This window comes from Vespula pensylvanica, chromosome 8 (genome assembly GCF_014466175.1).
Source record: "Vespula pensylvanica isolate Volc-1 chromosome 8, ASM1446617v1, whole genome shotgun sequence".
NCBI lineage: Eukaryota > Metazoa > Arthropoda > Insecta > Hymenoptera > Vespidae > Vespula > Vespula pensylvanica.
This window is the reverse complement of record NC_057692.1, coordinates 3,146,491-3,158,990: the sequence shown is the minus strand read 5'-3', so window position 1 is coordinate 3,158,990 and position 12,500 is coordinate 3,146,491. Positions and strand designations below refer to the sequence as shown.

The following is a 12,500-nucleotide window of genomic DNA, read 5'->3' as shown; positions in this document are numbered from 1 at the left end:
TCTCTCTCTCTCTCTCTCTCTCTCTTACTTTCGTATTGCCGGTAGTGGTAGTGCGCGGGCCTCCTCCTTCCAAAAGATTCGTCTCGAAAGTCCGGACCGCAAAGTGGTACTTTGCCAAGCTCGAAAGGAGTATATTTCATCCCGAAACTTGCCTTGGCGTCTCACCTCCATCCATCCTTTTTCCTCTTCTGTCTCTCTCTCTCTCTCTCTCTCTCTCTCTCTCTCTCTCTCTCTCTCTCTCTCTCACGCGTCGTAACGTACCACTCGCGATAAAGTCTCGTCGTACAGTAGCGCCTAGAAATTTTCTCTTCTACTTCCTGACAAGTACTACCTACGTCGATCAATTAGAAAAGTTAAATTACTTTACGAAATAAATTGTTTACAAATCCGCGGCTCTACGTATACATAGATAGGCGTTGCGTTTATACGTACGTACGTACGTATATATGCGATAAAGGAACGTAGGAGTTGGATCAAATTCCGGCGTACTTTTCGAAAAGGTCTAGGAGCTTGATCAAGTCATTAACGTAAACGTTGTAAACGTGGAACGGTCCGAGCTCGAGAGATCGTCGATATTTGAGAGTATTCGGTAAATGCTTTATGTGGGAATATGTATGTGTATTTATGCATGTATGTCAATATACATACATAGATATATCGTACTTACATAGATATCAACGTAGTATCTACCTACTCCTAGAAACTTCCAACCTGTTACCACAAACGTACCCAAGCTTCTTCTTTGTGCTAAGCTTCGAGCTTTGACCGAATCGCAGACAATCCCGCAAGTAGCACTTTCCCTTCCCTCGTTTCCCGATTTTACTGGTGACTTTGAGAATCAGAACATGCGAATTGTAGGTAAGGTTGATATGTACATATTAGTTACATAGGTACTTGTTAGAAGCAAACGTATGTATGTACGGTTAGTCAGTCGCCATCGTTATGCCTGAAGGGTGTCCCTTTGCTACGAGATCTCTTTACTTTCTATTCGTATGTATGTAACTCTATATATGTATATGTATATATCTATCTATGACGAATGATATATGTATTAGGGGTAGGGTCGCACAAAGAGATACAAATGAAATAGCTCGCTTTTTATCACATTTCCTCTCGTCCGATCTTATGTCTATGTCACCCTATAAAATACGACGATATTACGTTTATTTTTCTCTTCTTGTCTTTCTTCTTCTTCTTCTTCTTCTTCTTCTTCTTCTGCTTTTTCCTCTTCTTTTTTTCTTTTTTCTCTTCGCGAATCATTCCGACTAAATTTCTTACACCCATACGATTTTTTCTCTCTTTTCTTTGTCTCTTTTTTCTTTTTGTTTTATTTTATTTCTTTTCTTTTCTTTTTTTCTTTTTTTTTTTTTTTTTTTTGAATTGCGATAAGTACCGTTCCTTTGCGGACAACGTTTCGAAGTCATATATATTTAATACATGCTATTTCTTTTGATATTTACGATAATGTAGGTAATACTTTTACGGCGGAGAATCTTTTACGTATTGAAGGATAAGGGATAGGAGTAAATTCGAGAAAGCAGTTAGGGTGGAGCTCTTGCTGGGGACGTTCTGGTTTTGGATAGTTAGCGGGTGGTTTTAAGAGACAAACTTTGTGGAGGCTGCCGGTTAAACGTCGTTATACGAAACTCTCGTAACTTGAATTTCGTACGATATACATAGCAAAGGTTGAGAGTGAGAGAGAGAGAGAGAGAGAGAGAGAGAGAGAGAGAGAGAGACTGAGAAAGATAAAGAGATAGAAAGAGACAGACAGACAGATAAATAGATAGATAGATAGATAGAGACAAAGAGAGACAGAAAAGAAAAGAAACAAAGAGGAAGATAAAGAGATAGAGATAGATAGATAAACAGAGAGAGAGGTTAAGGTGAGTTATCAGTGGTCAAGCTTGTAGGAGCAGTTGTGACACTATTGGGATCGTCGAATCACAAGTTCGAACATACGCAAGCATTGTTACTTGATCATTATCGAAGATTGCTTCAATGGAATTTACCGATCATGGTTGCTCCATTTTCTCTTATTGCTTTAGGACGATATCGGATCGTAAAAAAGATATCATAAAGATCGCAATTACTTTGCTCGCTATACAACGAGGATGGTTTTGTGCTAGATTCTGAGGAACAGTAAAAACGAGTTCTTATCTAGGAAGTAATCCAATATCGAGAAACATCTGTTTGTTATGTCGGCTGACCTGAACGAAAAAACTTGGAAGGTTCGATCGACGTTTTACTCGGTCTAATTATCTGTTCCTTTTTTTATCGATCGATATAATAAACTCATTTAACGAATTAGCACTCTATTTTGAGATAATTAATCTTTACGTCAGTTTATTTGTGAAAAAAAGAAAAGAGAAATAATAACAAGGACGATTAATACTCGAGCGTCTGGAATTTCTTGGAAACAAAGTCTACTAGTATTAGATACGAGTTAGAGGTTGCGTCTTATCCTTGATTTGATCTAAGTAATCGGTAATCTTAGTGCGTTGGATACGGTTCGAAATAACGATGATACCAAGTCCGAACCGCTTAAATCGTAATGAGAAGTGCTTTTGGATAGATACGAGAGGATAAGTCTCTAGCTAGGATGAACTAGTAGCTTCCCAGTTCTTAGTTCAAACAAGTTGTTCTACTACGGAGGATTTGGCCTATCGAGAATAGAAGTCGAAACTGCGTTACCATCTAGGAAATCCCTCGGAGAATATCGTTTACTGTCGGAGACCCGATCGTGATCCATGGAAATTAATCTCCATTAAAAACTTTCCAACATCGATCCTCGTTACTACTCTTGACGTTTGTTAATCATGGAAAAAGCTATGCGTTTAAGGAAGGCTCGATAAGAAATATGAAGGTATCGTTAAAAAAAAAAAAAAAAAAAAAAGAAAAGAAAAAAATAATAATTATCGCAATCGATCGATTCTTCGCGTATGTGATTTTGCAAAAATAAAATGAAGGTATGAGTAAATATATATATATATATATATATATATATATATATATACACGCGTATATATTTGTATAAGATGTCTTCCATGGGAGAATAAATAAAGTAGTAGAAGCATTTTAGAGTTAGATCACGAACCATCTGGGAATAGCCGTCAAATGGCTGATTACCTTATTCCACCCGTGAGAATTTCCAAGCAAATGGAGATCCTGCAAGCAGGATACGATATCAAATCTATCGGATATAACCGATCGAACACGTCTCCGTCTTAGAATTATCACTGGTTGACGGATTAAGACCGAGCTGGACCTATTACGCACCTATCCACATACGATCTCTCGAACAAGATAAATCAGAATCTTATGTCATAACAATTTCACGTACGGTTAAATTTCTTTGTTGGTTGAGTGACATTATCGGATAATAATAACGTTGAATAAATGGATCAAATCGCTTTAATATTCTAATCCATTTTCTTTTCTTTCTTTTTTTAATATGAAGGAATGGACGATGAGTTTTATTAATGATATATATCACAATGAATTTTTTCATTTAACGATCGATAGAAATCACTTGAAATCGATGAAATCTCGAAATAGTTTTAAAACGGAAGTTATAACTAATCGAATCGAGGCACCACCGCGAGATATTAACGATAAATCAGGGTAAACGATTACACCAAAGTGGATCAAATATCCGCGAATCTTGCTACGAGTTTTCCGCAAATCGGGATCGCTAGATAGGCGCACGTTTCTCGTCGTGCCGGAGTAGCAACTTTGAATATATAGATTCGGTAAATCGGATGATTTGTAACAGGATATTAGGCTAATTTCGAGTTTGATTTTGCCGTAGGAATTAGGCCGAGACGATATCATTGACCGCCAATGCGTTAACCCCGGAAATAAACGTTGGTAAAACTTTGCGAGCCTCGTTCGTTAGAACTTTTAACTACGAAACTTTCCTTCTAATTATTTTACCTATTCCGAAGATGTAGTTAGACCTAATTTAAATGGCACTGTACGTATACGTACTTTACGTACGTACGTTCAAACGTACCATTCGTACGCGGGTATCTCTGGATCGTTCGAATTCGTTGCAGGTATCTCGAAGTTTTTATACAAAAAAAAAGAAAGAAAAAGATAAAGAGAGAGAGAGAGAGAGAGAGAGAGAGAGAGAGAGAAGAAAAAAAAAACTCATAAAAAAGAGATAGGAAGAAGGAAGAACGACGAGCTCAGTTTGTTCGATTAATCGAAACTACTTATTGCATGCTGTTAAAGTATAAACGAAGTTATCAAAGTTTTCGAGTCACTTGTTAATCGGCAAGCGATGAAACAACGAGATAGGCGTCTATGCAATTTCCTTTCCTTTCTCCTTCTTTTTTCTTTTATGTGTTTCTCTTTTTTTCTTTTTCTTTTTATTTTTCCTTCTATTTTCTTTTTTTTTTTTTTTTTTTTGTTTTCTTCAATCTATCAAAAGTCAGTAGAAACTCGAGTCCCTAGTCCGTCGGTACGAAATGAATATTCAATGAGCTCGAAAGTGATGATAAAGACGAAATAAATTCACGGGTTCTGGCTTCACCAAGGTAGCTTGTCTTCTCGCGAACGACGAATCTCGATCGCGAATTCTATTTTCTTTATAATATTCGTTTCGCGAAGGAAGAAGGAACTTTTGTGAAGAAGAAAGATTGAGGAAAATAGTTTGGGAACAGGTTGACTTACCCCTTTTATACCATAGCGCGGTTTTAGGAATACATTCTGTGCTTCGTTCTCGTTCAGATGGTGTTAGAGGAGGGCGGTAAGGGCGGTAAGGGGTGAGGGATGGATAGGGGTGCAGGAAAAGCAGTGTTACCACGAACGAAGTAATAGAGAAATATATATTCAAAGTTATTCCAACTGTTTTCTTAGCCAGAGCCCCACCGAGTTGCAGCTGCGCAAGAGTTACGATATCGATGTCGTGGTTACGCTGACTCTATTGCAGCTTTGGCCTCGTATGCGAGAATTTAGAGTTACCTTATCCGCTCCAGGGCAAGGCTAACGAAGGGCCGACTACTCTATATAGGAACATATTGCTATGTCTATGTGTTTGGTTATGGTATTTCCGAATGTACCAATTGTTCCTTTGTAATTTCTGTTTTACGTGCATCGCACGAATTCAAGAGTGTCAACACTGAGAGAAAGAGAAAGACAGATAAATAGATAGATAGATAGAGAGAGAGAGAGATGAGAAAAAGATAGATAGATAGATAGATAGATAAATAGATGGAGAGAGAGAGAGAGAGAGAGTCAACAAGATGGCTATCGAAATGTTCCTGTAAAGCTGCTGTAGAGCACTACCGATCATCGATAACTTTAGACACTCCTTCCATTGATCGGACAACAATGATGATCCGAGTAACGTTGTCTAGTTTAATTCTAACTCGTGCTGGTTAATCGATTCAGAAATTAACTCGAGTTCCTTCCTCGATCGGTGTTTCTCACTCGGTCGGACCGACGAAATAAATTCTCGGGAACTGGTTTGATCGAACGTTCTAATTCCTATGTTTTAGATCTATAAGGATAACCAATTGATAATCCTCTGTCCTTCGTTAGAAGATCGAATCCCTAATTGCGAAGAAGAGCAGACCGTTCGTCTCGTTGAACGAACGCCGACGAATGCCGACGAACGATTGAACGACGGCCTCTTAGTCGAACGCAGCCCATTTCATCCTGAAAGAACAGTTAAACGTAGATTTTTGCGTCAACATGCAGGTGGGTGCGTTCGTTCCGTTCCACTTGCCGCATGCAATTTGGTGCTCGAGCTAAAGGCAAATCGTTAGACGCTCAATCGTTCATTCCACGAGGCAGAAAGAGTGAGAGAAAGATAGTTATGGTTCAATGAAGAAATGGAGAGAGAGAGAGAGAGAGAGAGAGAGAGAGAGAGAGAGAGAAAGAGAGAGAGAGAAAAAGAAATTTCAATGGAGAACAATTACTACTATTTCCTTTACTAGCTGCATCGTCACGAGGAAATCGTTACTTGCAAAGGTAGCAATAATTTTCTCCATTATTATGCTAAAGGAATGAGAGAAGATAGGAAGAAGAAGAAGAAGAAAAATGATGATGACGATGATAAAGAAGAAGAAGAAGAAGAAGGGCAGAATTATTAAAAAACAAAAAGAAGATTCGGGAAAACTACTTGTCGATTTTTCGGTGATCGGTTCTGCTTTTTTTTTTCATTTTTTCTCTTTTATTTATTTATTTATTTATTTATTTTTTTTTTGCACCGACTCACTCGATCGATTTTATTTCATTTCATTCAATTAATTTCTTTAATTAACGACGATGATAAGAAAGATAGATAGATAGGAATGATAATATGGCGAGATATTTAGTGACGGTGATCATGAGAGGAGCGAAGATCATTGCGTGCATGTGCAGTAATCAGTGGTGTACCTATATTCAGGCTTGCTTCATATATATATATATATAACTGTGAGCATGTTAGTCACGCGTGAAACTATATAATATATATATATATATATATATACAAGATATGTACAAACTCGTAAATGCCCTCCTAACTAATCACACAAGTGAATATACGAGGAAGAACATCGGCGATTTAAAAAAAAAAAACAAAAATTAATTTATTACAAATAAATAGAAAAAAAAACTATTGCAATTTATATTCTTATGGATTTTCGCCGATTTTCTTCCTGTTCGTGCCACGCGTGTTGGATCGAGAAAGAGAGACAAAGAGAGAGAGAGAGAGAGAGAGAGAGAGAGAGAGAGAAAGATAGATATTACAGGCAGAGAAAGAGTGAGAGATAGAGGGAGAGGGAGAAGGAAAATAGAAATAGAATAGGTATTCGAGTCGCAGGGGCACGTGTAGAGCTCGAGAAGAAAAGTTGGTGCAGTGGTGATCGTTCCTTCGCTAAGAAGCTAAGTTTTCGCGTGAGATTTAGCCAATTATATATATATATATATATATATATATATATATATATATAAATAAATATATATATATATTATATTATATAGACAGAGGTGCGTGTCAGGTGAACGATAGACGGCCGAGCCAATAAGCGAGTCAGAGCCATTGCTCTCTCTCTTTTTTCTAATCTTTTTTTTGGTTTTTTTTTTTTTTTTTTGCTTTTTTTTGTTCTCGACTCTTTCTTTTACGTTTCTTTTCATCTTCTCTCTCTTTTTTTTTTTTGCTTTCTCTTATTTATTCCTTTTTTTTTTTTTTTTTTTTTTTTTTTTTTTTTTTTTTTTTTTTTTAATATCTACGTTTGGTCCGTTCTATTTTTTTTCTTTCTTTTTTTTTTTTTTTAATGGCTTCTAATGCATTATATATTTTTTTGTTTTTACTTATTTTTTTTTTTTTCGAAGTTTTTGTTTTTAATTCGTTTCATTCGAAAGCTTTGGTGGATACTGAGGCTTACCAGGTGGGACTCTGAGCTGGTGAAGGTGACCACGGCGCCGTGAAGTCGCCTCGCGTTAACCGAAGTCGCCGCAGCCTTCTTAAACCCGGTCCAATAGCGTGTGCGTGCGTGCGTGTCAGCCCCAAATTCACGTCACCACGAATGGGCGCACGTGCGAGAAGAGATTTCGGGGGAGGAGAAAGAGAGATAGAGAGAGATGATAGCAACAAACGGAGAATCGGCTTTTAGAATGATCGTTTTCGCCCTAAACCGAGAGGGTGCCGTTGGGTACAGGGGGGTTTGGGTAAAGGGCTGTCTTTTCTTTTTTTTTTTCTTTTCTTTTTTTTTTTTTTGTTCGAAGGTTTTCTCGCGAATTTTTACTACTTCCTCGTACTTTATTTTCTTTTTTTTTCTTTCTTTTTTTTTTCAACTATCAAGGTAAACAGAGAGGAGACGATAGATGGACGATTGGACAAGGTGTGTGTGTGTGTATATATATATATGTGTATATATATATATATAATGTATATATATGTATACAGGAAAAAGTCAGCTATCAGTTTGATTCGATCACCGAGACTACTAGAAACGAAAAGAAAAAGAAAAAAGAAAAAAAGAGAGAGAAAAAGAAATATTCTTTCTCGATGAGATCGATCGAATCTGTGAATTGTTTCCTATCGGGAAATATGAGAGGTACATATAATGTAAAACATATCTAATATCGGACCCTGTAAAACAAATATAATTAACTAACGCGTCGTGGAATGAAAAAGGAATTATGTACAGGTGGAATTGTCTTCGTACGATCGATTATTTGAGAACATTTTCAATGGTTTTAACGATTACAGAACCACCATGAGCTCTGTTGAGATTGATATGATCTACATATATGGTCGTGATATGATATGTATGCATGTTGGGTATATTAGGTGAGAGAGAAGTGTTTATACGTATAATATGTGTATGTTTGTATGTGTACGATCGAAATGAAGACGATGTGGTTTGACGATCGAATCGAGTCGTAAAGTTCAAATAACGTCGTAACTGATATTAACACGTTGAATGCCGCGCACATAGATCATCCTTTGTACGATCGTGAAATGTCGTAAAAAAAAAAGAAAAAAAAAAACAAACATAAATTCTTTCATGTTCAATGGTTTTCTTTTTTATTTTTATTAAAAAAATATTTCTTCATTCATCCATTATTTCTTCTTTCAAACGTCGATACTATCGAAGATATATTAAGAATATGACGATAATAATAATTATTGTTCACATCATATCCTTCTCTATCCACTATTTTAATCACTTGTTTTCTTTTTTATGACTTTATATAAATATCATAATTGATCGTTTTTAATGTTCTTCTTAAATAAGCGTTTTCTATCCTTAACTGTTTCCGATCAGAATGGATTGTTACAACGAAAACTAACCCAGCATCCAACGTGTTAAAACCAATTAAATATTCTCGCAAAATTGCTTGACAATATGTGAGATCTCGTTTCGTATGGAAGGACAAGTTTCCAGAGGAATAACGTTATCACGATCCCCTTCTCGTCTCGCGTTTATTCTCAAAATTTTCTACGTGCGAAATTTACGCTCATCGTCAGCTTTAATTTTGCTCGTTCGTAAAACGGTTGAAAAGTTCGATGCTACTCGGTCGAAGATTAAAATCAATAAACTATGATAAAGAGAGAGAGTGAGAGAGAGAGAGAGAGAGAGAGAGAGTTTAGTAGAAAGAAAAAGACAAAGACAAAGAGAAAGAGAGAGGATAAGAGAATAATATAAAATAACGCGATATCGTGAAAATCTTTTATCGATCGTTTTATACGTTACGAGCGATGGCCGATGAACGAACGACCTCGGCAAAATTTAATTTTCTCTCGTGTGTACGTACGAATGATGTTCCCCGATCGTTTCGATTTTCGATATGGTGATTATCGTGAACACGAAATAAAATTTAAATATAAAGTATCAATGTTCCGCGTACGAATCGGTTTTATCACTTTTCTCTTCCTTCTTTTCCCTTTTTTTTTTTTTCTTTTTTCTTCCATTCCTTCTTTCATTTCGTCTGTTGCGAGCTTCGAAAAATCGACAAAGATAACGATCGAGTTTCATGATAATAGAAGAGAGAAAGAGAAAAAAATAAAAAGACAGACAGACAGACAGACAGACAGAGAGTGACGGATAGATAGATAGATAGATAGATAGATAGATAGATAAATAGATAGATAGATAGACATATAGATAGATGATAAATAGATAGATAGATAGATAGAAAGCACGAGATATCTCGAGTATCTTCTAAGAGGTTTCAGTTGCTCGAAACTTTCTCCGGTATGCCTTGTAATATTGTGTCCTGAGAGCCCACATTAATAAGAGAGGTTTCGTCAGTGTGGTTGTACGACAGTGTAGTGCAACCCTTATTGCGAAACTTGTCTCATCAAGGGATTTTGCTTCTCAAACGGTGTCGCGAATCGATATCAAAGAGGGTTAGAGGATGTAATGGGGAGGATAGGGAGTATGGAGAGAATGGAAGGGTGATGGTAGTAGAAGGGGGTGCTTGAAGAAGGAAATAAAAATTCAACGTGGAAGTAAAGTGAGAACTCGATCGAAAATTAAAACGAGATCCTTCAAACTTTATGTTAATTTCCTAACGTCACGTTCGAAACCGAGGATGCATTTCAATCGACTACCCCTATCTACCCTCTCTCTCTCCCCCTCTCCTACTCCCACACACACCCACCCATCCATCTATACCCTTATCCCAACATCGATCAGCATCCATTTCTAACGAAAATAATTGTGATTGTTATTGGAATTCATTGATACCAATGAATATAGTTTTTCGATTAACATATCGAATTTTGACATGGGAATTTATTATTCAGAATCTCTAAAATGGCGGATTCAGTGACGGGAAGGAATAGTATTGAAATTTGCATAAAAATGTTTGTTTTATCTGATATATAATATCCTGTTTTTTCTCTCTTCTTCTCTCTCCGTTGTTTTGTTTTTTCTTTTATTTCGCGTCTGTGTTGAATTCTATTTTTGTGCTTCAACAATTATTTTCAACGATCCCGCGGTACGGGAATTTACGATGTGCTATTTATATCTATGCTATGTAGCTTGAATATACCTATGAACTTATTTTTTTAATTCACACGAATTCGTTCGTTTTGATCATTTAAATATAATATACATATGTCTTACATCGATACAAAACGAAACGATGTATTGTTTCTCGTTGAAAGAGAGTAAAAAAAGATGAAAAAAAAAAATAAAAAGCAGAATAATTGAATCGAATGTAAGCGCAAACAATGCGATAGATGCATCCCGTTCCATGTATATATGTACTTATGTATGCATGTACGTAATGTAAGTATGTATGCATGCATTCAACTATGAATGTATTATATATATATATATATATATATATATATATATATGCATACATGCGTACGTACAGTAGAACCGTACAGTTTTCACCCTACGGACTCGTTCGTTACGTAACAGCTGTGAGCTAATAATGAATATGAAATACGCGCTTCCCGAGTCCAGCACTTCCGGTTTTTGAATTACGTCCCATTATTGCGTTACGTCCAAAAATAAAAGCGGTCGTTGCTAACGAAGATATCACGGATAACTTCGATTCGATAAACAAAAAAAATGAAACACTGCAAAAAAAAGAAAACAAAGAGAGAGAGAGAGAGAGAGAGAGAGAGAGAGAGAGAGAGAGACAAAGAGAATAAAAGAAAGAAATATTAATTTCAATTTTTCCTCTTCTCTCTCTTTCTCTTTGATAGCAGAAAACGAATGATTTCTTTGAAAAATATTTTGCATGAAGAACTATATATCTTCTCGAGGCAGAGTGTCATCATACTCTCGTGCTTCTTCACTTTAAAATCACGACCCTTGGAATTTCGTCGTCGTCGGTACTTCTACATGTCGATCTACCTTTTAATTAACGCTTTACCTTCTTGAATTCACGCTGGTGCTTCTTTAATTAACCAGCCTACCTTTCTCTCTCCCGTGTTTCCAGGGAGTTAATTGCCCGAATTAACAACGGGAATTTAATTGACCAGTCTTTAGTCTCTCTTCTATATTCCGTTCTTCTTCTACTCTTTCCCTCTTTCTCTTTCTCTCTCTCTCTCTCTCTCTCTTTCTCATTCTATCTCTCTCTCTCTCTCTTTCACTCTTTCCCTATAGACTCACTTAATTTTCCAGTCTCCTGATACTCGAACGCCTTTCTTCCTTTTTTCCCTTCTTCTTCTTTTTCTTTTATTCTCTATTTTTTTCTGGGTGGAGGGTGAGTCTCTCTCTATCTCTCTCTCCCTCTCTCTTTCTCTCTTTCTCATTTTTTTCTTCTTTTTTTTCCTTTTAATTCACGTCTAGCAACGTATAATTATCATCTATCGTTAGTAATGTTCGCTTCAAGTATGATGACGATCGATCTCGGTAAAACTCATGAGAGTTGGTAAACTTTTGGGAAAATTCGCGAAAGCTCGTGTGGTTCACGTTGGAAAATCGTCGAGTTCGCGAACTAGGAAATTCGTAATTGGTTATTACACTCTCCCATATTTCTTTTCTCTCTCTCTCTCTCTCTCTCTCTCTCTCTCTCTCTCTCTCTGTCTCTCTCTCGCTCTCTCTCTCTCTCTCTCTGATTCTATATGCGTGTACGAGAATAGTTTCCCGTTCGAGTTTACTCTCCTGTAACGTTGAGTATTTGTACGATTATATTCACCGACTTCTGACTTCGATTCGAATAATTCAACGAGAAACGTTTCTCTAAAATTTAAATCATTCGAGTGAATCCTTTGTGAGGTAGGTTAGCGAGAAGCGTTCACGTGTACAGCTTTACAGATTCCTGGGCAGTCTTTGACTAATTGGATTAACGGATATTCCGGTGTTTTGCTTATTAATCCTCCGTTGTTGAGCTGCCATTGTTGAGACACGAAGATATGTGTCTAATCTGAGATTCTTGAAAATATTATATAGTGTATACATACGTGTATATATATATATATATATATATATATATATATATATATTGAAGATATGTACATATTTATATAATATTTATATTATTATATAACATTAAATTAATTAACAATTTTATTTCACAATCGAAAATATCATCGTTAT

At 36.3% G+C, this 12,500-nt stretch overlaps 1 protein-coding gene across 11 annotated transcripts in view; it reads right to left on the bottom strand.

Moving 5' to 3' along the window:
* LOC122631075 (neurexin-1) overlaps positions 1-12,500 on the bottom strand; it is a 289,963-nt gene that overhangs the window by 86,956 nt on the left and 190,507 nt on the right. For 8 of the 11 annotated variants that reach the window (XM_043816311.1, XM_043816303.1, XM_043816302.1 and 5 more), the window contains one exon: positions 7,377-7,454. The exons of 2 other annotated variants lie outside the window; for them this stretch is intronic. In XM_043816311.1, the coding sequence (XP_043672246.1) occupies positions 7,377-7,454 (78 nt within the window). The remainder of the gene's footprint in view (positions 1-7,376; positions 7,455-12,500) is intronic. One more of the 11 variants, XM_043816305.1, reaches the window with a different exon arrangement.